Consider the following 22,964-nt stretch of genomic DNA (forward strand, 5'->3'; position numbering starts at 1 on the left):
CACAGGTATATAACAAGTCCCGAAATATTTCATTAACGAAGTCCTGGAAGACTGCAGGGGCGTTGCAGAGCCCAAAGGGCATAACGAGATATTCAAAATGTCGTCTCTGGTATTAAATGCAGTTTTCCACTCATCCCCTTTCCTGATGCGAATGAGATTATATGCGCCTCTTAAGTCCAATTTAGTGAAGATGTTGGCGCCACGAAGGCGGTCAAAGAGTTCCGAGATTAGATGCAGGGGATAGCGGTTTTTGATAGTGATTTTATTTAAACCGTGGTAGTCAATACACGGCCGTAGGGTACCGTCTTTTTTTGAAACAAAGAAGAACCCCGCTCCGGCAGGGGATGAGGACTTGCGAATGAATCCCTCTTTAAATTTTCCTGGATATAGTCAGACATGGCTTGAGTCTCAGGAGCGGACAGAGGATAGATCCTGCCCTGGGTTGGAGTAGTACCAGGAAGGAGGTCAATAGAGCAGTCATGAGGCCTATGAGGGGGCAAAGTCTCTGCTTGTTTTTTACAGAAAACATCGGCATAGTCCTGGTAGGCCTTGGGCAGACCTGGTATAGGTGGAGCCACAGGGGTTTGACTGACGGGAGCAGACGTGAGGCACTTTTTGAGACAAGAAGAACCCCAGCTCTTGATCTCCCCGGTGGTCCAGTCAAGGGTAGGAGAATGACGTTGGAGCCATGGCAAGCCGAGGAGAATTTCAGAAGTGCAGTTGGGTAGGACAAGAAATTCAATTTTTTCGTGATGCAGTCCAATGCACATTAACAGGGGTTCTGTGCGGTAACGCACAGTGCAGTCCAATTTTACTCCATTAAATGAAGAGATGTAGAGTGGTCTGACGAGACTGGTCACTGGGATGTTGAACCTATTAATGAAAGAGGCCAAAATAAAATTTCCTGCAGAACCGGAATCCAAGAAGGCCACAGCTGAGAAGGAGGAGTTAGCAGAAGGAAGAATCCGTACAGGCACAGAAAGACGTGGAGAAGCAGAATTCACACCTAGAGCTGTCTCACCTTTGTGCAGAATCGGAGTGTGTCTTTCCTGACGCGGAGGGCGCATAGAGCAGTCCTTTAGGAAGTGTTCGGTACTAGCACAGTACAGACATAGATTCTCGTTATGGTGGCGAGTCCTCTCTTGTAGGGTCAGGCGGGACCGGTCCACTTGAATAGCCTCCACGGCAGAAGGCACAGGAACTGATTGCAGTGGACTTGAGAAGAGAGGAGCCGGGGAGAGAAATCGCCTGGTGCGAACAAAGTCCTTATCTTGACGGAGCTCCTGGCGTCTTTCAGAAAAATGCATGTCAATGCGGGTGGCCAAATGGATAAGTGCATGCAGGTTAGCAGGAATTTCTCGTGCGGCCAGTACATCCTTGATGTTGCTGGATAGACCTTTCTTGAAGGTCGCGCAGAGGGCCTCATTGTTCCAGGATAATTCAGAAGCAAGAGTACGAAATTGGATGGCATATTCGCCCACAGAAGAATTTCCTTGGACAAGGTTCAATAAAGCAGTCTCGGCAGAAGAGGCCCGGGCTGGTTCCTTGAAGACACTACGAACCTCAGCGAAGAAGGACTGGACAGTGGCAGTGACAGGATCATTGCGGTCCCAGAGCGGTGTGGCCCATGACAAGGCCTTTCCAGACAGGAGACTAACCACGAAAGCCACCTTAGACCGTTCTGTGGGAAATTGGTCCGACATCATCTGCAAGTGTAGGGAACATTGTGACAGGAAACCACAGCATTGTTTAGAGTCCCCATCAAATTTGTCAGGCAGGGACAAGCGGAGGCTGGAAGCGTCCACTCGCTGCGGAGGAGGTGCAGGAGCTGGCGGAGGAGATGGTTGCTGAAGCTGTGGCAGGAGTTGTTGCAGCATGACAGTCAGTTGGGTCAGCAGATGTCCTTGTTGCGCTATCTGATGAGATTGCTGGGCAACCACCTTGGTAAGGTCAGCGACAACTGGCAGCGGGACCTCAGCGGGATCCATGGCCGGATCTACTGTCAGGATCCGGATACTGTGAGGATACTGGTGGTGGATCCTCTGTGTCAGTGGGGTGATGACGTGGGCCATACCAGGGGAACGGAGTCTAAGGGGTTACTGGTTTTCACCAGAGCCCGCCGCAAAGTGGGATGGACTTGCAGCGGCAGGTAACCCCCAGGTCGTTCCACCCGATAGCGACTCAACCCCAACTGACGGCTGAGATAGGCGCGGTACAAGGTATTAGGCAAGAGCAAGATCGGACGTAGCAGAAGGTCAGGGCAGGCAGCAAGGATCGTAGTCAGGAGCAACGGCAGAGGGTCTGGTACACTGGCTTGGGACATACAAGGAACGCTTTCACTGGCACAAGGGCAACAAGATCCGGCAATGCTGGGAAGGGGAAGTGAGTTTAAGTAGAGAGGGCACAGGGGTGATCACTAACTGGCCCTTTAAATCGCAGAGAGACGGCGCACGCGCGCCCCAGGGAGCGAGGCCACTCGCGCCGGGACTGAGCCGTCGGAGGACAGGACTGGTAAGGAGACTGGGATGCGAGCCGCGAGCGTGGACGTCCCACTACGCGGGTCGCATCCCCGCCGGTGACATTAATGCAGCGCTCCCGGTCAGCGGGTCTGACCGGGGCGCTGCGAGAAGGTGAACGCCGCAAGCGCTCCGGGGAGGAGCAGGGGCCCGGAGCGCTCGCCGTAATAGGTCTCTTACCTTAGGTTCAACAAAGCGCAATTCACACAGTGTGGAAAAGACATTTTTGGTGGTGTGACCCCTGTTGTGCCCCAAATCACCAAGTATCTCTACAAGTCCTGCACTACAGTGGGCTGACTTCTGCACCATGTGGAATGGCCACTACTGAAAAGCTACATATCAATAGCAAGGAGGTTGTGAGCATATAAATTTACAACATTTAGCAAACACTGTACACAATTACTTAATGTATGAATTCAACACTCAAGAGTGCTCTCAAATTTGCATGCTTGGTTGGTCAACTGATATTGGGAGGGGCAACACATTTTCTCTGTAGAGATTGCTACAGGGTACATGTGTAGAGTCCTGGTACTCATGTTCTGGCTACAATATCTATAAAGTTGTTGAGAACCCTTTTCTACCTGCATAAGTCTGTTGTCACGATTCGGCTGGCTGGAGGTGGATCCTCTGTGCCAGAGAGGGATTGGCGTGGACCGTGTTGGTGGACCGGTTCTAAGTTGCTACTGGTATTCACCAGAGCCCGCCGCAAAGCGGGATGGTCTTGCAGCAGCGGTAGCAACCAGGTCGTATCCACCAGCAATGGCTCAACCTCTCTGACTGCTGAAGATAGGCGCGGTACAAGGGAGTAGACAAGAGCAAGGTCGGACGTAGCAGAAGGTCAGGGCAGGCAGCAAGGATCGTAGTCAGGGGCAACTGCAGGAGGTCTGGAACACAGGCTAGGAACACACAAGGAAACGCTTTCACTGGCACAATGGCAACAAGATCTGGCGAGGGAGTGCAGGGGAAGTGAGGTATAAGTAAGGAGTGCACAGGTGAACACACTGATTAAGCCTGCTGCGCCAATCAGTGGCGCAGTGGCCCTTTAAATTGCAGAGACCCGGCGCGCGCGCCCTAAGGAGCGGGGCCGCGCGCGCCGGGACAAACAGACCTCCCGCATCAGACCTCCCACAGGACAAACAGACCTCCCGCATCGCGAATCGCATCCCGGCTGAGAGAGATATTGCAGCGCACCCGGTCAGCAGGTCTGACCGGGGCGCTGCAATTGCGAGGTCTGTCTCGTTCCGGGGAGGAGCGGGGACCCGGAGCGCTCGGCAAAACAGTACCCCCCCCCCCTTGGGTCTCCCCCTCTTCTTGGAGCCTGAGAACCTGAGGATAAGACTTTTGTCTAGGATGTTGTCCTCAGGTTCCCAGGATCTCTCTTCTGGGCCACAGCCTTCCCAATCCACCAAAAAAAAAATAATTTCCGCTCACCGTCTTGGAGGCCAGAATCTCCTTCACGGAGAAGACGTCAGAAGAACCGGAAACAGGAGTGGGAGAAACAAGTTTGGGAGAGAAGCGGTTGATGATGAGTGGTTTAAGGAGAGAGACATGGAAGGCATTGGGAATACGAAGAGAAGGAGGAAGAAGGAGTTTGTAAGAGACAGGGTTAATCTGGCACAAGACTTTGAAAGGACCAAGATAGCGTGGTCCCAGTTTGTAACTGGGGACACGAAAGCGGACATATTTAGCGGAGAGCCAAACCTTGTCTCCGGGAGCAAAAATGGGGGGAGTTCTTCTTTTCTTATCTGCAAATCTTTTCATCCAGGATGAAGCCTGTAAAAGAGAATTTTGGGTCTCTTTCCATATGGTGGAAAGATCACGAGTCACTTCATCCACAGCGGACAAACCAGAGGGCAAGGGAGTAGGGAGGGGGGGAAGAGGGTGACGGCCATACACCACGAAAAATGGGGACTTGGCAGAAGATTCGGAGACTCTGAAGTTGTATGACAATTCGGCCCATGGTAGAAGATCTGCCCAGTCATCCTGGCGGGAGGAAACAAAATGCCGTAAATAGTCACCCAGGACCTGATTAATTCTTTATACTTGCCCATTGGATTGGGGATGATAAGAAGAAGAGAAGTTTAATTTGATCTTGAGCTGTTTACAGAGGGCCCTCCAGAATTTAGACACGAATTGGACGCCTCTATCCGAGACGATATGCGTGGGCAAACCGTGAAGGCGAAAAATGTGTACAAAAAATTGCTTTGCCAACTGAGGCGCTGAAGGAAGACCAGGAAGAGGAATAAAATGTGCCATCTTGGAAAATCGATCAACGACCACCCAAACAACTGTGTTGCCACGGAATGAGGGCAAGTCTGTAATAAAGTCCATACCAATCTGTGACCAAGGCTGTTCGGGGACAGGCAGAGGATGAAGGAGGCCAGCAGGCTTCTGGCGAGGAGTCTTATCCCAGGCACAGACAGTACAGGCCCGTACAAAATCAACAACATCCGTCCCCAGAGTCGGCCACCAATAAAAACGAGAGATGAGTTGCAAGGATTTTTTGATGCCCGCATGGCCTGCGAGGTGGGAGGAGTGTCCCCATTTGAGAATCCCGAGGCGCTGGCGTGGAGAAACGAAGGTCTTCCCTGGAGGAGTTTGCCTGATGGAGGCTGGAGAAGTGGAGATCAGTCAGGAGGAATGATGTGTTGCGGAGAGACCTCTACTTCAGAGGCATCAGAAGAACGAGAGAGGGCATCAGCCCTAATGTTCTTGTCAGCAGGGCAAAAATGAATTTCAAAGTTAAAACGGGCAAAGAACAACGACCACCTGGCCTGGCGAGGGTTCAGTCGTTGGGCAGACTGGAGATAGGAGAGATTCTTGTGATCAGTGTATATGATAACTGGAAATTTTAAGCACCAATTTAATGGCCAGTAGTTCTCGATCCCCGATGGAGTAGTTTCTCTCCGCCGGAGAGAAGGTCCTAGAAAAAAAAACACAAGTAACAGCATGCCCGGAAGAATTTTTTTGTAGAAGGACAGCTCCAACTCCCACTGAGGAGGCATCTACCTCCAATAGGAAGGGTTTAGATGGGTCAGGTCTGGAGAGCACGGGAGCAGAAGAAAAGGCAGACTTGAGATGTTTAAATGCGTCTTCCGCTTGGGGAGACCAGGACTTGGGATTGGCATTTTTCTTGGTTAAAGCCACGATAGGAGCCACAATAGTGGAAAAGTGTGGAATAAATTGTCTGTAATAATTGGCGAACCATAAAAAACGTTGGATAGCACGGAGTCCGGAGGGGCGTGGCCAATCTAAGACGGCAGAGAGTTTATCTGGGTCCATTTGTAGTCCCTGGCCAGAGACCAAGTATCCTAGGAAAGGAAGAGATTGACATTCAAAGAGACATTTCTCCATTTTGGCATAAAGTTGATTGTCCCGAAGTCTCTGAAGAACCATGCGGACATGCTGGCGGTGTTCTTCTAAGTTGGCAGAAAAAATCAGAATATCGTCCAGATAAACCACAACACAGGAATATAGGAGATCACGAAAAATTTCATTAACAAAGTCTTGGAAGACGGCAGGGGCGTTGCACAGGCCAAAGGGCATGACCAGATACTCAAAGTGTCCATCTCTGGTGTTAAATGCAGTCTTCCATTCGTCCCCCTCCCTGATGCGGATGAGATTATAAGCCCCTCTTAAATCCAGTTTGGTAAAGATGTGGGCACCTTGTAGGCGATCAAAGAGTTCCGAGATAAGAGGTAAGGGGTAGCGGTTTTTTACCGTGATTTTATTAAGTCCGCGGTAATCAATGCAAGGACGTAGGGAGCCATCTTTTTTGGACACAAAAAAAAATCCAGCTCCGGCAGGAGAGGAGGACTTGCGGATAAACCCCTTTTTTAAATTTTCCTGGATGTACTCTGACATGGCAAGAGTCTCTGGAGCAGACAGAGGATAGATTCTGCCCCGGGGTGGAGTAGTACCCGGGAGGAGGTCAATAGGACAGTCATAAGGCCTGTGAGGAGGTAAAGTCTCAGCTTGCTTTTTGCAAAAAACGTCAGCATAGTCCATATAAGCCTTAGGAAGACCGGATACAGGGGGAACCACAGGGTCACGGCAGGGAGTACTGGGAACCGGTTTAAGACAGTCCTTGTGACAAGAAGTACCCCAGTTCTTGATTTCTCCTGTGGACCAATCAAGGGTTGGGGAATGGCGTTGAAGCCACGGTAATCCAAGAAGAATTTCAGAAGTGCAGTTGGAGAGGACCAAAAATTCAATTTTTTCGTGATGAGGTCCGATGCACATTAGGAGAGGTTCCGTGCGGTAACGCACGGTACAGTCCAATCTTTCATTGTTAACAGAATTGATGTAGAGGGGTCTGGCGAGACTGGTCACCGGGATGTTGAACCTGTTGATGAGAGAGGCCAAAATAAAATTTCCTGCAGATCCGGAATCCAAGAAGGCCATAGCAGAGAAGGAGCAGGTAGAGGAAGATATCCGCACAGGCACAGTAAGGCGTGGAGAAGCAGAGTTGACATCAAGAACTGTCTCATCTTTGTACGGAGTCTGCGTACGTCTTTCCAGGCGGGGAGGACGGATAGGACAATCCTTCAAGAAGTGTTCGGTACCGCCACAGTACAGGCACAGATTCTCCATGCGGCGTCGTGTCCTCTCTTAAGGGGTCAAGCGAGATCGGTCAACTTGCATAGCCTCCACGGCGGGAGGCACAGGAACGGATTGCAGAGGACCAGAGGAGAGAGGAGCCGGGGAGAGAAACCGCCTCGTGCAAACAAAGTCCATATCCTGGCGGAGCTCCTGACGCCTTTCGGAAAAACGCATGTCAATGCGGATAGCAAGATGAATAAGTTCATGCAGGTTAGCATGAATTTCTCGTGCGGCCAGCACATCTTTAATGTTGCTGGATAGGCCTTTTTTAAAGGTCGCGCAGAGGGCCTCATTATTCCAGGATAATTCGGAGGCAAGAGTACGGAATTGGATGGCGTACTCGCCAACAGAAGAATTACCCTGGACCAGGTTCAGCAGGGCAGTCTCAGCAGAAGAGGCTCGGGCAGGTTCCTCAAAGACACTTTGAATCTCCGTGAAGAAGGAGTGTACAGAGGCAGTGACAGGGTCATTGCGGTCCCAGAGCGGTGTGGCCCATGACAGAGCCTTCCCAGACAGAAGGCTGACTACGAAAGCCACCTTAGACCTTTCAGTAGGAAACTGGTCCGACATCATCTCCAAGTGCAGGGAACATTGCGAAAGAAAGCCACGGCAAAACTTAGAGTCCCCATCAAATTTATCCGGCAAGGATAATCGTAGGCCGGAAGCGGCCACTCGCTGCGGAGGAGGTGCAGGTGCTGGCGGAGGAGATTGTTGCTGGAGCTGTGGTAATAGCTGCTGTAGCATCACGGTCAGTTGAGACAGCTGGTGGCCTTGTTGCGCTATCTGTTGCGACTGCTGGGCGACCACCGTGGTGAGGTCGGCGACAACTGGCAGCGGGACTTCAGCGGGATCCATGGCCGGATCTACTGTCACGCTTCGGCTGGCTGGAGGTGGATCCTCTGTGCCAGAGAGGGATTGGCGTGGACCGTGTTGGTGGACCGGTTCTAAGTTGCTACTGGTATTCACCAGAGCCCGCCGCAAAGCGGGATGGTCTTGCAGTGGCGGTAGCAACCAGGTCGTATCCACCAGCAACGGCTCAACCTCTCTGACTGCTGAAGATAGGCGCGGTACAAGGGAGTAGACAAGAGCAAGGTCGGACGTAGCAGAAGGTCAGGGCAGGCAGCAAGGATCGTAGTCAGGGGCAACGGCAGGAGGTCTGAAACATAGGCTAGGAACACACAAGGAAACGCTTTCACTGGCACAATGGCAACAAGATCCGGCGAGGGAGTGCAGGGGAAGTGAGGTATAAGTAGGGAGTGCACAGGTGAACACACTGATTAAGCCTGCTGCGCCAATCAGTGGCGCAGTGGCCCTTTAAATTGCAGAGACCCGGCGCGCGCGCGCCCTAAGGAGCGGGGCCGCGCGCGCCGGTACAAGACAGACGGGGAACGAGTCAGGTACGGGAGCCGGGATGCACATCGCGAGCGGGCGCCTCCCGCATCGCGAATCGCATCCCGGCTGAGAGAGATATTGCAGCGCACCCGGTCAGCAGGTCTGACCAGGGCGCTGCAATTGCGAGGATGCTGCGAGCGCTCCGGGGAGGATCGGAGACCCGGAGCGCTCGGCGTAACATCTGTGTGTTGGGTACTGTGTGTTCACTTATAAAACCATGCATATCGTGTAAAGGTAGGGTCACACAAAACAGATCTGCCGTGTATTTTACACTGTGGATCAGCTGATGACGGACCCTACAGTGTGTCTCCAGCTTGCACACTGTAGGGTCCATCATTGGCAGAGCAGCAGTGTAAAATACGCTGCGGATCCATTCCGTGTGACCCTACCATAAAGATGAATAATACATTGGTCATGTGTCATGCTCCCCAATTAATTTTCTATACAGAAGCTTTTAGCGGCTGTGGAAGAGTCTCTTGTCCAATCCTTTTCTTTCCAAAGGGCTGGATCCAACCAGTTCAGTTTGAATCTAGCTTTTGCCAGAGCAACATCTCTCCTTGCTCTGCTCCTGATATGCATACCAAGTCCAAATTGTAGGTTACCTGGCCGTTTTAGGCGTAGGGAACCCTGACTTCAAGGACATGTAGGGTTAATGTAGGAGGCCAAGGAGAAACAGAGCCCTCCCACTCCGCCTTATGGGTGGATTGTAGTGCTGGGGCATGCTCAGAATTGTAATAACCCTTTCCCTCCCTTTTCTCCCCTTCTTTTGCTCACCGGCGTGCTAAGAGAAGCTTGTATCCTCAGGCATGGCTGACGAGTCAGATATCCAGGAGCGGGTGCTGGCTGATGAAGCGTTCCTGCCTCGGCTGTTAGCCGAGCTGGGTTGCCAGGCTGATTCTGTTCCCCCCATGGATGCAGTTACACGGTTGGGGTTATCTGCGGCTCTTGTCCCTCTAATAGATTGAGCCCGAGACCTCCAGGTCATGCAGCTGTCGGGTGGCGGGGCCGTACGACTGCGCGCTCCGCCTCTGTCAGGGGGAATTCTGTGCTCGGTCTGGCACGGGGGTTAGCTCTGCCCCTACCGGTCGGCGCGCTCAGTAGTGTTGCACACGCTTTGCAGGGAAGTACTGTTTGTGCCCCGTTAGTGCTGCCCATGGGTGCCAGTGCTTCTGCCCGTTCACAGGCTTCCTCCTTGGCTGAGGAGGTGCCTGGCAATCCTCCTCCCTCTTCTCTTTCCATAGCAATAACTGTGGGGGGTCCATCTGTGCCTGTAATCCCACCTACCATGCATGTGGAAGACCCTGCTGAGGACCCTCCATTTGACGATACTCAGGATAACCCTCCTGCAGTCTCTCCCCTTACCTCTGGCATCCCTGCCATTGTAGTCCCCATTACTTTTTGATAGCAGTCAGCAGCAAATCAGCCAGCCACCATGTGACCATGCATGTGATAGGTCTTTGGGTAGGAGTCGTAGGTCCCCCTCACAGTCTTCTTCTCAGAGTTCTGTCCACACTCGGCAGAGCAGGATGGCTGGGTCCCATAGGAGGCACCATAGACGTTACCGCCGGGATTCACGGAGTAGGGAGCGTTCCCGCAGATCCCGCTCTTCCCGCTGGCGGTCGCCCATGTCCTCGGGCAAGAGTTCCTACAGCTCTCGGAGCCTGGAGCGGAGATCCAGGTGGAGGAATAGAAAGAGAGGTCCTTCCCGGTCAACATGGGGGTTGTCCTCCAGGGGCAGTCGGCCCCTCACGGTTCCTGATGCGGTGCCAGTGGCAGTGTCGGAACTGGTTGCTACTACTACACTCCTCATCTTCTGGCTTTCCTGCACAGACTGGTGAGTTTGATGTTGCGGTAGTGTGGGGAGCTGCGGGGGGATATGCGTGGGTCCTGGGGATATACCTCCTACTTTGAAGGCTTTGTTGACTCGGTTGGAAGGTCAGTCTGTTACTGGGATGCCGGGATGGCGTTTGTCCCCCACTAGAGCTGGCGTCCATAAGGAAGCCTCCTTTTGTGGCATTATCCCCCTGGGTGTGCATGTGGATGAGGAAACTCAGAAGAAAATTTGGGATAATCAATATGTGGATATATGGTCATTGGTCTCTGTGGACCAACATACCATTGATAGGGAGCGTAGACCTAAGTTGGAAAAATTTGAGGACAGGAAGCCGTGGGTTGGAAAGACAATGGGCAATTGGTTGCAGGCCTTTGCCGTTTTGGGTTGCATTATGGGACAGCAGCATCCCGAGCGTTGTATGGAGCTCTTTGTTTATATGGACTCCGTTTACGGTGCCTACAAGGTGCATGGGGGCACGACTTGGTGGCAATATGAAGAAGAATTTCGTCGGCGATTGGTCTTGCAACCTGAGGTTGGTTGGGTGTTAAGGCGACAGATGTCTGGTTGCGCTTAATGATGGTGCACAGGATTTCTTACTTTCAGTCTGGGGCCACCGGTCAGCCAGGTGTTGCGGGACTAGTGGCCATGCGTAAACCCAGGCCATGTTGGTTATTCAATGAGGGGCACTGCAAGTTCCTCAGCTTGTAAGTACAAGCATGTAAGTACAAGCATGAGTGTTCCGCCTGTGGAGGTGGGCACGCTCCAATGCGATGCCCTCATGGGCAAATGTCGGCTGTGCGACCGTCAACAGCTGCTGGCGGGAAGGATGTCGATGAACATGGCCATGATGGGCCCATGGTTAGAGCAGTACTCTAATCGGGTGGTTGCTGGGGTGTTGTGGGATGGTTTTCGGTTTGCTTTTTTCAATCCGTTTGTATTGTTGGATACAGAGCCTGTTTATCCGGATAATTTGAAATTGGCCAGGGAACACCCTGAGGTGCTGTGGGATAAGGTTGGTAAGAAGGTGGACTTGGGTCGATTTATGGGTACTTTTGATTACCCCCTTTTGTTAATTTGTGGGTCTCTCCTTTGGGTATTGCTCCTAAAACGGAGTTTGGGAAGTTTCAATTGATTCACCACCTTTTGTATCCGAAGGGTTCTTTGGTTAATGATGGAATTCTGAAGGAGGATGCATCTGTTTTGTTTGTCTCTTTTGATCGAGCAGTGGCGCTGGTACGGGGGGCTGGTCAGTCAGCCTCGATGGCGAAATTTGACATTGAGTCAGCGTTTAGGTTGTTGCCGGTTCATCCAGATTATTATCATCTCCTAGGTTGTCAGGTTGATTGGTTTTTCTATTATTACACCTGTTTGCCTATGGGATGTTCCATTTCATGCTATTACTTTGAAATGTTTGGTACTTTTTTGGAGTGGGTGGTGCGATTTGAAACGGGCAGTCATTCTATAATTCATTATTTGGACAATTTTTTGCTTGTGGCCCTGGTGGGGTCCTCCAGGTGTCAGTTTTTGTTGGATTATTTCAGGTTTTTTGATGGGATGTTTTGGGGTTCCTTTGTCGGCCGAGAAGACCTAGGGGACGGCAATGGTGATTTCTTTTCTGGGTATTGAGATTGATTCTGAGCGTATGATTTTTAGACTCCTGGAAGAGAAGCTGACTTGCTTGCTGGAGTTGATTGAAAGTTTTTGTGAGGTGCGCAAGGTTACGCTGAGGCAATTGCAAGTGTTGTTGGGTCATTTGGTTTTTGCCTGTCGGGTTATGCCGATGGGTCGGGCTTTTTTCTAGGCGACTTTCTCTGTCTACGAAGGGTGCCTTGTGGCCTTGGTCATGATATCCGTGTTACTTCTCATATGTGAGCTGATCTGTTGGTTTGGAGAGAATTTCTGCATACGTATAATGGGCATACTTATTAGCAGATGGATGAAGTGGATAATGCAGAAAATCAATTTTTCATGGATGCAGCGGATTCCTGTGGCTTCGGGGCCTTTTTTGGGGGGTGAGTGGTGTGCGGAGGCTTGGCCCCAGGCTTGGCGGGACTCGGGTTGGTGTTGGAATCTTAAGTTGTTGGAACTGTTTCCCATTGATGTTGCTGTGGAGCTGTGGGGGCAGCATTTGATGAACAAGAAGGTGTGTTTTTGGTCTGACAATGTGAGTCTAGTGCACTGTTATTGGTCTGACCTCCTCTTCTTGTTTTGTCCCTCCTTTGTCATCTGGACCTCCGTTGTCTGGAGTTTATTTTGTGGCTCCTGGTGTTGAGAATGTGGTAGTAGAATGTGGTGTCACATTTTAAATTTCAGGAATTTTGGTATCTGTGTCCGGAGGCAGATTTGGAGGGCCTACCGTGCTCCGCCTCTTGTTGTAGGACCTCATGAGCAATGTTTGATGCCTCCTATTGAGTCATCGGTGGCAGCTGCCACGTGGTCCAGTCACTGTAAGGCATGGAGAGAATGGCTCTCCCTGGTCGATGGGTGTGATGTTGCGCTGGATGATGGGGTCCGTTTGAGGGTGATGGTTTATTACTGGTCGGCGCTGCGCTCCTCTAATGTTTCTGTGCTGGTGGCAAGACGGCAGTTGTCGGGAGTTAGTTTTTTTTTTAAGCTGTTGGGGTGGGTTGATGTTACCAAGTGTTTCTCAATTCAGCAGGCGCTGAAGGGATGGCAGAGAACGCATGTGCGCCGTGAGTGCTGCCACCCTGTGTCCTATACATTGTTGGTATCTTTTTTGGGTGCTGTGGCTAATTGCTGTTCATCTGTTTTTGTGGCTGCCCTGTGGGGAGTTTACAATTGCTGGTCCGTCGGCCCAAGACAGATCAATTTGGCCAGGGTGCGTGGATCCACTTGCAGGTGGTGGAGGGGGCTGTGTGCCCGGCTTGCGCTGTTATGGAATTTTTGCAGTTGAGAAAAGTGGGTGCGCATTTTTTGGCACATACGGATGGGTCCCCGTTGACCCGTTATCAGTTACAGGCAGTTTTTAAATGCTGTTTGGCCTTCCTGGGGGCTCTGGCTGTGGAGTTTGGAACTCATTCCTTTAGGATTGGCGCAGCTACGGAGGCATCTCAGGCGGGGCTCCTGGTTGCGGATATTCAGCGCATTGGGCGGTGGTGATCCCCTTGTAACACATGGTATGTTCATCCTGAGCTGCTTTTATAACCATTTTTTTCTTGACAGGTTGCTATTGTGTGTTTTCTGGGCCACTCCTTCATCAACCGAGCGGTGCAGAGTTCCATCTGTCATCCTGGTGGCAGGTCGCTGGGAGGTAGCAACGTTGCAGTACACTGGCGTGGCATTGATGGAATGTGGTAGGCTCATGTCCTGACGGAGGTGGTGGACATTGCCAGGTTGGTCCACTCTTCGTTGATTTTGGTTTTGCACACTGAAGGTAACGGCCCGTGTTTCATGAGAGTGCCTAAACTGATTACGATTGTGAAGACAGATCCGGAGAGACTGCCGAGATTCTTTCCAGATTTTATAATAGTGTGGTCGGAGATTGTGCCGCTGGTCATTTGGCTAGGTGCCCACAATGCCAAGGCGATTGAGACGTCTCATCGACTGGTGAACTCATGGATGTCCAGGTTTGTGCGATCTAAAGCAGGGGTGGTGGTCCGGCAGAGAGAGTTGGAGGGAGACAACCAGAGATTTAAATGATATTGGCCAGGACATTTTTTTTATGGAGGTGTCGAACAGTTGTTATTCATCCTTGGTGGCGGTCAAAGTGCCGGGTAGGTGTACGCGTGCTCCTCGGTGGTGTAGAAGGATAACGACCGGAGATAAATAGGAGCCGATGGCAAACATGCCTGTCGGGGACCCGGCGGCTGGCATACTGCTTTGGTTACAGAAGTATGTAAAGTTGCTGTGTTACACTGTTGGTTGACGGCAATGCAGTCGTTGAATTTTGTTGAGTTATTATAATATGTTTACAATAAATAAGAGCTGTGACCATCACCCAGCCCAGAGAGAGAGAGAAAATCCCCTATTTGAGTGTACACACTGGGACGAGTTGAAAACTTAAAGGGGTACTCCACTGAAAAACATGTTTTTAAATCAACTGGTGCCAGAAAGTTCAACAGATTTGTAAATTGCTTATATTGAAAAATCTTATAACTTCCAGTATTTATCTATACTACAGAGGAAGTTATATTATTTTTGAATTTCCTTTCTGCTTGACCACAGTGCTCTCTGCTGACACCTCTGTCCATGTCAGGAACTGTCCAGAGCAGGAGAGGTTTGCTATGAGGATTTGCTCCTATTCTGGACAGTTCCTAAAATGGACAGAGGTGTCAGCAGAGTGCACTGTGGTCAGACAGAACAGAAATTCAAAAAGAAAAGAACTTCCTCTGTAGTATACAGCAGCTGATAAGTACTGGAAGGGTTAAGATTTTTAAATAGAAGTAAATTACAAATCTGTTTAATTTTCTTTTTTCCAGTGGAGTACCCCTTTAAGTGTCCTGTATCCTGTTCAGGTTAAAGCCTTGTACAAGCAAGCCCCTCTCATATACCAGTTGCAAGTTCCATCATCTGAAACAGGTCAGAGTTTGAAGGATTTTGTTCAAAAAGGTTTTTCTACTTCAGAAGGTATCCCTCTGTTTACACTAATCCCTTCGGTTAGGGTTGTGTGGCTCAACACATCACAGAAGTTCTTTAGCCTATTCCCAGCGCATAGGGTAACATGCCACAAACAAGTAAGTTCAAGTAATTTTTTTACCACAGGAGGCCAACCTGTGTAGGCCCTGTGTAGAGCATCTAATTTGATTATATACATTCCCCGAAATACTACTTCTCTAAGCTACCCTGCACTACAGCACCTATTATCTGTATTTTTGTTTAATCAGCATTCAGTTTTTTTTTCATTATGAAAAAATGATAAATTTAATAAAATAATATTTACTTCTCCCAAACATATTTTGAGGTGCTGGGAAGATACCAACACGTCATTCTATTTTGAGTTATACTGTAGAGCAGTGGACTGCTTATTTGCTCTAGCTAAAGAAAAGCCTTTTTATAATACTGTCTGACTTTGATGTGCCACAAAGTACAATACATCTTATCATTAGAAATGACCCATGTGGTGTATGTTTAATGGTCCTTTTTATACTCAATGATCTCTTACCCTGGTGAGCATTTAATTGGATAATGTAGATGTTTACAGGCTTATTATAGCCCCATTTACAGCAATCTCAGCTGTTTCATTCATATCTATGAATGCAGGCCCACTTTCATGATAATATTGTTACCTAGTTAAAGCAATAATAGGGTACTCTACCATGTACAGGGGTATTCAGGGATTTTTTTTATTTGACTATGCTACAGGGGGCTGTGAAGTTAGTGTAGTTCATAATGTAGTGTCTGTACCTGTGTTTCATAGTGGTCTCGCCATTCTTCTGTGAATGTTTATTTTTGACAACATACAAATTCCCAGGTTACAGGCCGTCCCAAGACTTTACATCACTAGTCAGGTGTTCAGAGGAAAGTTGGAGGCACCCTGGTCAGAAAATGATTGGTCTATTGCATGAAAAGGATCACAGGTGTGTTTCAATGGGTGGGGTGGCTGATGTGGGAAGGAGAAAAGTGACCTCACACTTACAAACAAGGAATCAAGGGACTTGTAGTTTTAGGAAATGAACTCCAACAGGAAATAGCCAGTTCACAAAAAGAAAAGATAGCCACAGTGTTATGGTAATCGCACAACATTTAGCCATTTAGCCCCAAGACAAGTGCAGATCTGGTAGGTACATACTAAAACCACCTTATGTCACCTTATTGTGGATAACCCCTTTAAAAGGAATCTGTCAGATCCATATTATGAGAGTTGCAAACATGGGCAAGTAGCTGATAGATATATACAACAAATGATCACTGTCTCTTAGGTGATGTCTTTATAAAATCATGTTTTTCTTTCAAGTTCAAGAGACATAGAAGTGCTAAAGAGATTCACCCCTCCCTGCCTTACATGGTTAATGTACAAGGCTCAGTTCTGGAAGTCATGCAGGGAGTACTGGAACCTTAGAACTTGTAACTGGAAATCTTGAAATCTTGAAGAGCCATATTCATTGGATGTAGGCCAACATTTATATCTACAAAAGCCATGAGTTCTTGGTGCAGGATCTGGTCACTCAACCAATCATGAATGGAGACAGGACACTGCTGCAGCCAGTGATTGGCTGAGTGGGCAGGTCCTGAACCAGGCGCTTATCTTGGAAGCAGGAAAAAGACAGAAAGACTGGACACAGCCAAATGGGACTTGCAGGAGAACAGGGCTTGGTAAGTTTTGGGTTTTATCAATGAAAAGCAGTGAATAAGCTGACTAGGATCATCCAGATGACATTTGATCTCATTCATGGCTATTTTTACATTAAAGGGGTATTCCGGGAATCAAAAAGAACAGGCATTTTTTCTTTCAAAGACAGCGCCCTCCTTGTCTCCACTTTGGGTGTGTTATTACAACTTTGCTCTGTTCACTTCAATGGAACTGAGCTGCGGATTGCGGATTGCGTATTGTGCCAAGGGACTGGCGCAAGGCGAATGTGGTGCCAATCTTCAAAAAGGGCTCTAGGTCTTCCCCAGGAAACTATAGACCGGAAAGTTTAACGTGCATTGTGGGTAAATTGTTTGAAGGACTTATAAGGGATTACATACAGGAATACATAGGGGATAATTGTATTATAAGTGATAGCCAGCATGGGTTTACTAAGGATAGAAGTTGTCAAACCAATCTAATTTGCTTTTATGAAGAGGTGAGTAGAAGCCTTGACAGAGGAATGGCTGTGGATATAGTGTTTCTGGATTTTGCTAAAGCGTTTGATACTGTCCCTCATAGACGTCTGACAGGTAAGTTAAGGTCTTTGGGTTTGGAAATTTTAGTTTGTAACTGGATTGAACACTGGCTCATGGATCGTGCCCAGAGAGTGGTGGTCAATGATTCGTACTCTGATTGGTCCCCGGTTATTAGTGGTGTACCCCAAGGTTCAGTACTGGGCCCGCTGTTGTTTAATTTATTTATCAATGATATAGAGGATGGTATTAACAGCTCTGTTTCTATCTTTGCAGATGACACCAAGCTTCGTAGCATGGTACAGTCTATAGAGGATGTGCATAAGTTACAAGATGACTTGGATAGACTAAGTGTCTGGGCATCCACTTGGCAAATGAGGTTCAATGTGGATAAATGTAAAGTTATGCATCTGGGTACTAATAACCTGCATGCATCGTATGTCTTAGGGGGGATTAAACTGGCAGAGTCACTGGTAGAGAAGGATCTGGGTGTACTTGTAGATCACAGACTACAGAATAGCATGCAATATCAGGCTGCTGCTTCCAAAGCCGGCAGGATATTGTCATGTATCAAAAGAGGCATGGACTCAAGGGACAGGGACATAATACTCCCCCTTTATAAAGCATTGGTACGGCCTCACCTGGAATATGCTGTTCAGTTTTGGGCACCTGTCCATAAAAGGGTCACTGCGGAGTTGGAAAGGGTGCAGAGACGCGCGACTAAACTAATATGGGGCATGGAACATCTTAGCTATGAGGAGCGATTAAAGGAGTTACAATTGTTTAGTCTTGAGAAGAGACGTTTAAGGGGGGATATGATAAACGTATATAAGTATATTAATGGCCCATACAAAAAATATGGCGAAAAAATGTTCCAGGTTAAACCCCCCCAAAGGACGAGGGGGCACTCCCTCCGTCTGGAGAAGAAAAAGTTTAGTCTCAAGGGGCGACACGCCTTCTTTACCGTGAGGACTGTGAATTTATGGAACGGTCTACCTCAGGAACTGGTCACAGCAGGAACAATTAACAGCTTTAAAACAGGATTAGATACATTCATGGAACAAAATAACATTAATGCTTATGAAGAAATATAAAATCCCATCCCTTCCCCAATATCGCGCCACACCCCTACCCCTTAATTCCCTGGTTGAACTTGATGGACATATGTCTTTTTTCGACCGTACTAACTATGTAACTATGTAACCCCACCCAACCTGAAGACAAACAGCAAGAGGTCTTTGAAAGAATAAAGGCCTGGTTTTTTAATTCCTGGAAGACCCCCTTAAGATTTATTTGAATTGCAGCAGCCTTTCAGAATAAATCTCAGAGAGATGTGATAAGAAAACTTGGCCCTGTTTTGTTCTGCCCATGGTTTCAGGCAGCAGGAAACCTGGCACAGAATTTTGCTGTGTGCACAGAATAGCAGAATCCTGTTGAATTGAATGGGACTCTGCTGCAGCGGAATCTCAGTACAGATGCAAAGAAATTCCGTGGTGTGAACATAGCCTTATAGCGCTCGAAAGATTACTAGTCCTCTATGGAGAGGTACAAAGTGTCAAATAAATAGTAAAAGTAAAACATTTTCAAAATATAAATTAGCCCATCTGCTAATAAAAATGAAAATAAATAAACAAACAAACATGTTTAGACAAACATACATGTTTGTCTTAACTATTAAAATATAATAATAATGTTGATGGTCCTGTACTGTGAACAGTGTAAACGTAGACAAAAAAATGGAATAAAATGTGATCAAAATGTCATATATATATATATATATATATATATATATATATATATATATATATAGATATATATATATATATATATTTATTTATATTTTTTTTTGCTGCCCTGTTCATTTTATAGTAAAATAAAAGGTGTCATTAGAAAGAATGATTAGTTGCACATAAAACAAGCCCTTATATGGGGTTAAAGATGGCAAAATAAAAATTAAATAAATAAAAGTGTCCTCGAGACCAAAATGAGCTGTGTCCCTAAGGGGTTACACTAGTGGCCTTCAAACGGTGGATCTCCAGCTGTTGCAAAACTACAACTCCCAGCATGCAGGGAGTGGTAGGTTAGCAACAGCTGGAGGTCCGCCATTTGGGGACCACTGGTTTACACAAAGCAATCCTAGGTCAAACAAACGGTGTAACACTATTTATTTTTAAATCAACTGGTGCCAGAAAGTTAAACAGATTTGTAAATTACTTCTATATAACAATCTTAATTCTTCCAGTACTTATCAGCTGCTGTATGCTCCACATGAAGTTCTTTTCTTCTTGAATTTCTTTCCAGTCTGACCACAGTGCTCTCTACTGACACCTCTGTCCATGTCAGGAACTGTCCAGAGCAGGATAGGTTTGCTATGGGGATTTGCTCCTGCTCTGGACAGTTCCTGACATGGACAGAGGTGTCAGCAGAGAACTTCATGTGGAGCATACAGCAGCTGATAAATACTGGAAGGATTAAGATTGCTATATAGAAGTAATTTTCAAATCTGTTTAACTTTCTGGCACCAGTTGATTTAAAAGAAAAAAATAATTTTCCACTGGAGTACCCCTTTAAGTACATTAGATAGATAGATATATAGACAGATAGATAGATGGATAGATAGATAGATATGAGATGGATAGATAAGATAGATAGATAGATAGATAGATAGATGGACAGGATAGATAGACAAGATAGATAGATAGATAGACAAGATAGATAGATAGATAAGATAGATAGATAGATAGATAGATAGATAGATAAAATAGATAAGATAGATAGACAGATAATACCATTTCTAAACCCATAACATTGTAGTACCGAAATTCCACACTTCATATTGCAGTCAATGAAAGCATTAACCCCAGGGAGCTCATCTCTCTATAGACAACATACAAACCACCAACATCATGTTGACTCTACCTAAAAGGCCACAACCTAACTACAAATGACCCTGACAGCTACTACATCAGAGAACAAAAAAACAAAACAAAAAAACACACACACACACAAATATCAGCTGCTGTATGCTCCACAGGAAGTTCTTTTCTTTTTGAATTTCTTTCCAGTCTGACCACAGTGCTCTCTGCTGACACCTCTGTCCATGTCAGGAACTGTCCAGAGCAGGATAGGTTTGCTATGGGGATTTGCTCCTGCTCTGGACAGTTCCTGACATGGACAGAGGTGTCAGCAGCGAACTTCATGTGGAGCATACAGCAGCTGATAAAAACTGGAAGGATTAAGATTGCTATATAGAAGTAATTTTCAAATCTGTTTAACTTTCTGGCAGCAGTTGATTTAAAAGAAAAAAATAATTTTCCACTGGAGTACCCCTTTAAGTACATTAGATAGATAGATATATAGACAGATAGATAGATGGATAGTTAGATAGATATGAGATGGTTAGAAAGATAGATAAGATAGATAGATAGATAGATAGATAGATAGATAGATAGATAGATGGATAGGATAGATAGACAAGATAGATAAGATAGATAAGATAGATAGATAGATAGATAGATAGATAGATAGATAGATAGATAGATAGATAGACAAGATAGATAGATAAGATAGATAGATAGATAGATAGATAGATAGATAGATAGATAGATAGATGGATAGGATAGATAGACAAGATAGATAAGATAGATAGATAGATAGATAGATGGATAGGATAGATAGACAAGATAGATAAGATAGATAGATAGATAGATAAGATAGATAGATAGATAGATAGATAGATAGATAGATAGACAAGATAGATAGATAAGATAGATAGATAGATAGATAGATAAAATAGATAGATAGATAAGATAGATAGATAGATAAGATAGATAGACAGATAATACCATTTCTAAACCCATAACATTGTAGTACCGAAATTCCACTCTTCATATTGCAGTCAATGAAAGCATTAACCCCAGGGAGCTCATCTCTCTATAGACAACATACAAACCACCAACATCATGTTGACTCTACCTAAAATGCCACAACCTAACAACAAATGACCCTGACAGCTACTACATCAGAGAACAAAAAAAACTAAACAAAAAACACACACACACAATTTTTTTTTTGCATATTGTTGGTTTTTTCCCTCTAGTGCTGCACAGATTAACTTCCCAATTACACAAATCCCATTACACGGTCTGTTTTCTCTATAAATTCTATTCATTGAGTTCTATTTCTTCCTTTTATATCACCACTGCATTCCTATATGTGTCTTTAGTGGAAATCCTACAGGTGCATGCAAAGTGCAGTCAATTCATTCCCTATTAGATGGTTTGAGCTCTACAGCGGTCAATATACATATTACTAAATCAATGTTTCCCAACCAGAGTGCCTCCAGCTGTTGCGAGACTACATCTCCCAGCATGCCCGGACAGCCGAAGGCTGTCCGGGCATGCTGGGAGATGTAGTCTCGCAACAGCTGGAGGCACTCTGGTTGGGAAACACTGTACTAAATATTGAGGTGCGAAGAGTTTAGAGGTGCCCTCTGAGAATATAGCTATGCTCCTCTGTTACAGAAGAGATAGTATTGTGAGAAGACATGAAGACATGATGTCTCCAGTCAGAAGAAGCCGGTTGCCTACCTGCTGCAGATGATGCTCTTGGTACCTCTTCATCCTGTTGCTCGGGGCTTTCCCGGTCTCTGTTTCGCTCCGTCAGATTCTGTTCCCACAGCCGGGAGATGCGAGGCCAGCTTGCTGGAGAGACGTTCTTCCTCGCCTGCTCTCCGTCGTCGTTCTCTCGCTGTATCTCTCACACTCAGGTGATTGGCACAGAATGGGATGAGCCTCTTCTGCTGTTAACCCCTCTCGTAAGGAGCGATGCTAAGAAGAGAATCACCAAGGCCTGTGCTGAGATTCTGCTTTGGGAAGACTCACACAGAAGGTTAAATGGTTTCCTATGAAATCGACCATGGTGTGTGTGTGTGCGAGAGATTGCGCCTGGCATGAGGGGCATGAGGATGGTGAGCCCCACTGGGCACGGGAGTGATAGGAATGATGATAATATGTGGACTATAATAACAAATACAGTCTTCTGTTTAATACATTGGGAGTTCTATTGCCCGTCCAACCATACTAGGGAATAATATGCTATTGTTGTGACACAAAAATATAATAATCAATATAAAAGAATAAACAAAACAAACAAAAAAAACCCACATAGCAGGAGATCTATTTTACCTAAAATTAAAGATGCTCTATAGCAAATATAAAAAAAAAAAAATGTGCTGGGTAATACCACTATACCCCAAACCACGTGAGGCAAGACAACTTGGAGCTTATTTGCCCCACATCTGCTTGTCAGATGCCTCCGCCTCTCTCTGCCTCTAGCAGTAGGTAACACCGTTCTCTCCTGCCTCCCCTTTGTTTCACACCCTCCTCTTCACTTTGCTATCCTTTCTTCTATCTCCCACATCCCCAATTCTCCTTGTTTACTTCTGTGGTGTCGGCTGTCCGGGCATGCTGGGTGTTGTAGTTTTGCAACATCTGGAGGTCCGCAGGTTGAAGACCACTGTCCTATCGGTCATCTTCTGCTCTGGTCTGCGGGAAGGCAGATCAGAGCAGAAGATGCCAGGAAGGCAGCGGAGCCAGGTGAGGGGACCTCCGTCTGCCATGCTGGATGATCGGATCGCCGCGGCAGCGCTGCGGGCGATCCGATCATCCCTTTTAGTGACTGCGATGCTGCAGATGCCGTGATCTGTATTGATCACGCCATCTTAGGGGTTAATGGCGTGGGATCGGGGATGTCCGCCATTACGCCACGCATGATCCGGGCATCGCTCCGATGCTCGCGGTTATGCTTAGGACGTAAATGTACGTCCTGGTGCGTTA

General features: G+C 47.1%; 1 protein-coding gene across 1 annotated transcript in view; it reads right to left on the reverse strand.

Annotated features, from left to right (window-relative positions):
* Nucleotides 1-22,083, reverse strand: part of SLC6A7 (solute carrier family 6 member 7) — a 145,321-nt gene extending 123,238 nt beyond the window's left edge. The window contains exon 1 of the mRNA XM_056516947.1: nt 21,717-22,083. Coding sequence (XP_056372922.1) covers nt 21,717-21,749 — 33 coding nt within the window. The 5' untranslated portion in view covers nt 21,750-22,083. The remainder of the gene's footprint in view (nt 1-21,716) is intronic.
* Between the last annotated feature and the right edge of the window lie 881 nt (nt 22,084-22,964).

Source organism: Hyla sarda, chromosome 4 (genome assembly GCF_029499605.1).
Source record: "Hyla sarda isolate aHylSar1 chromosome 4, aHylSar1.hap1, whole genome shotgun sequence".
Classification (NCBI taxonomy): Eukaryota; Metazoa; Chordata; class Amphibia; order Anura; family Hylidae; genus Hyla; species Hyla sarda.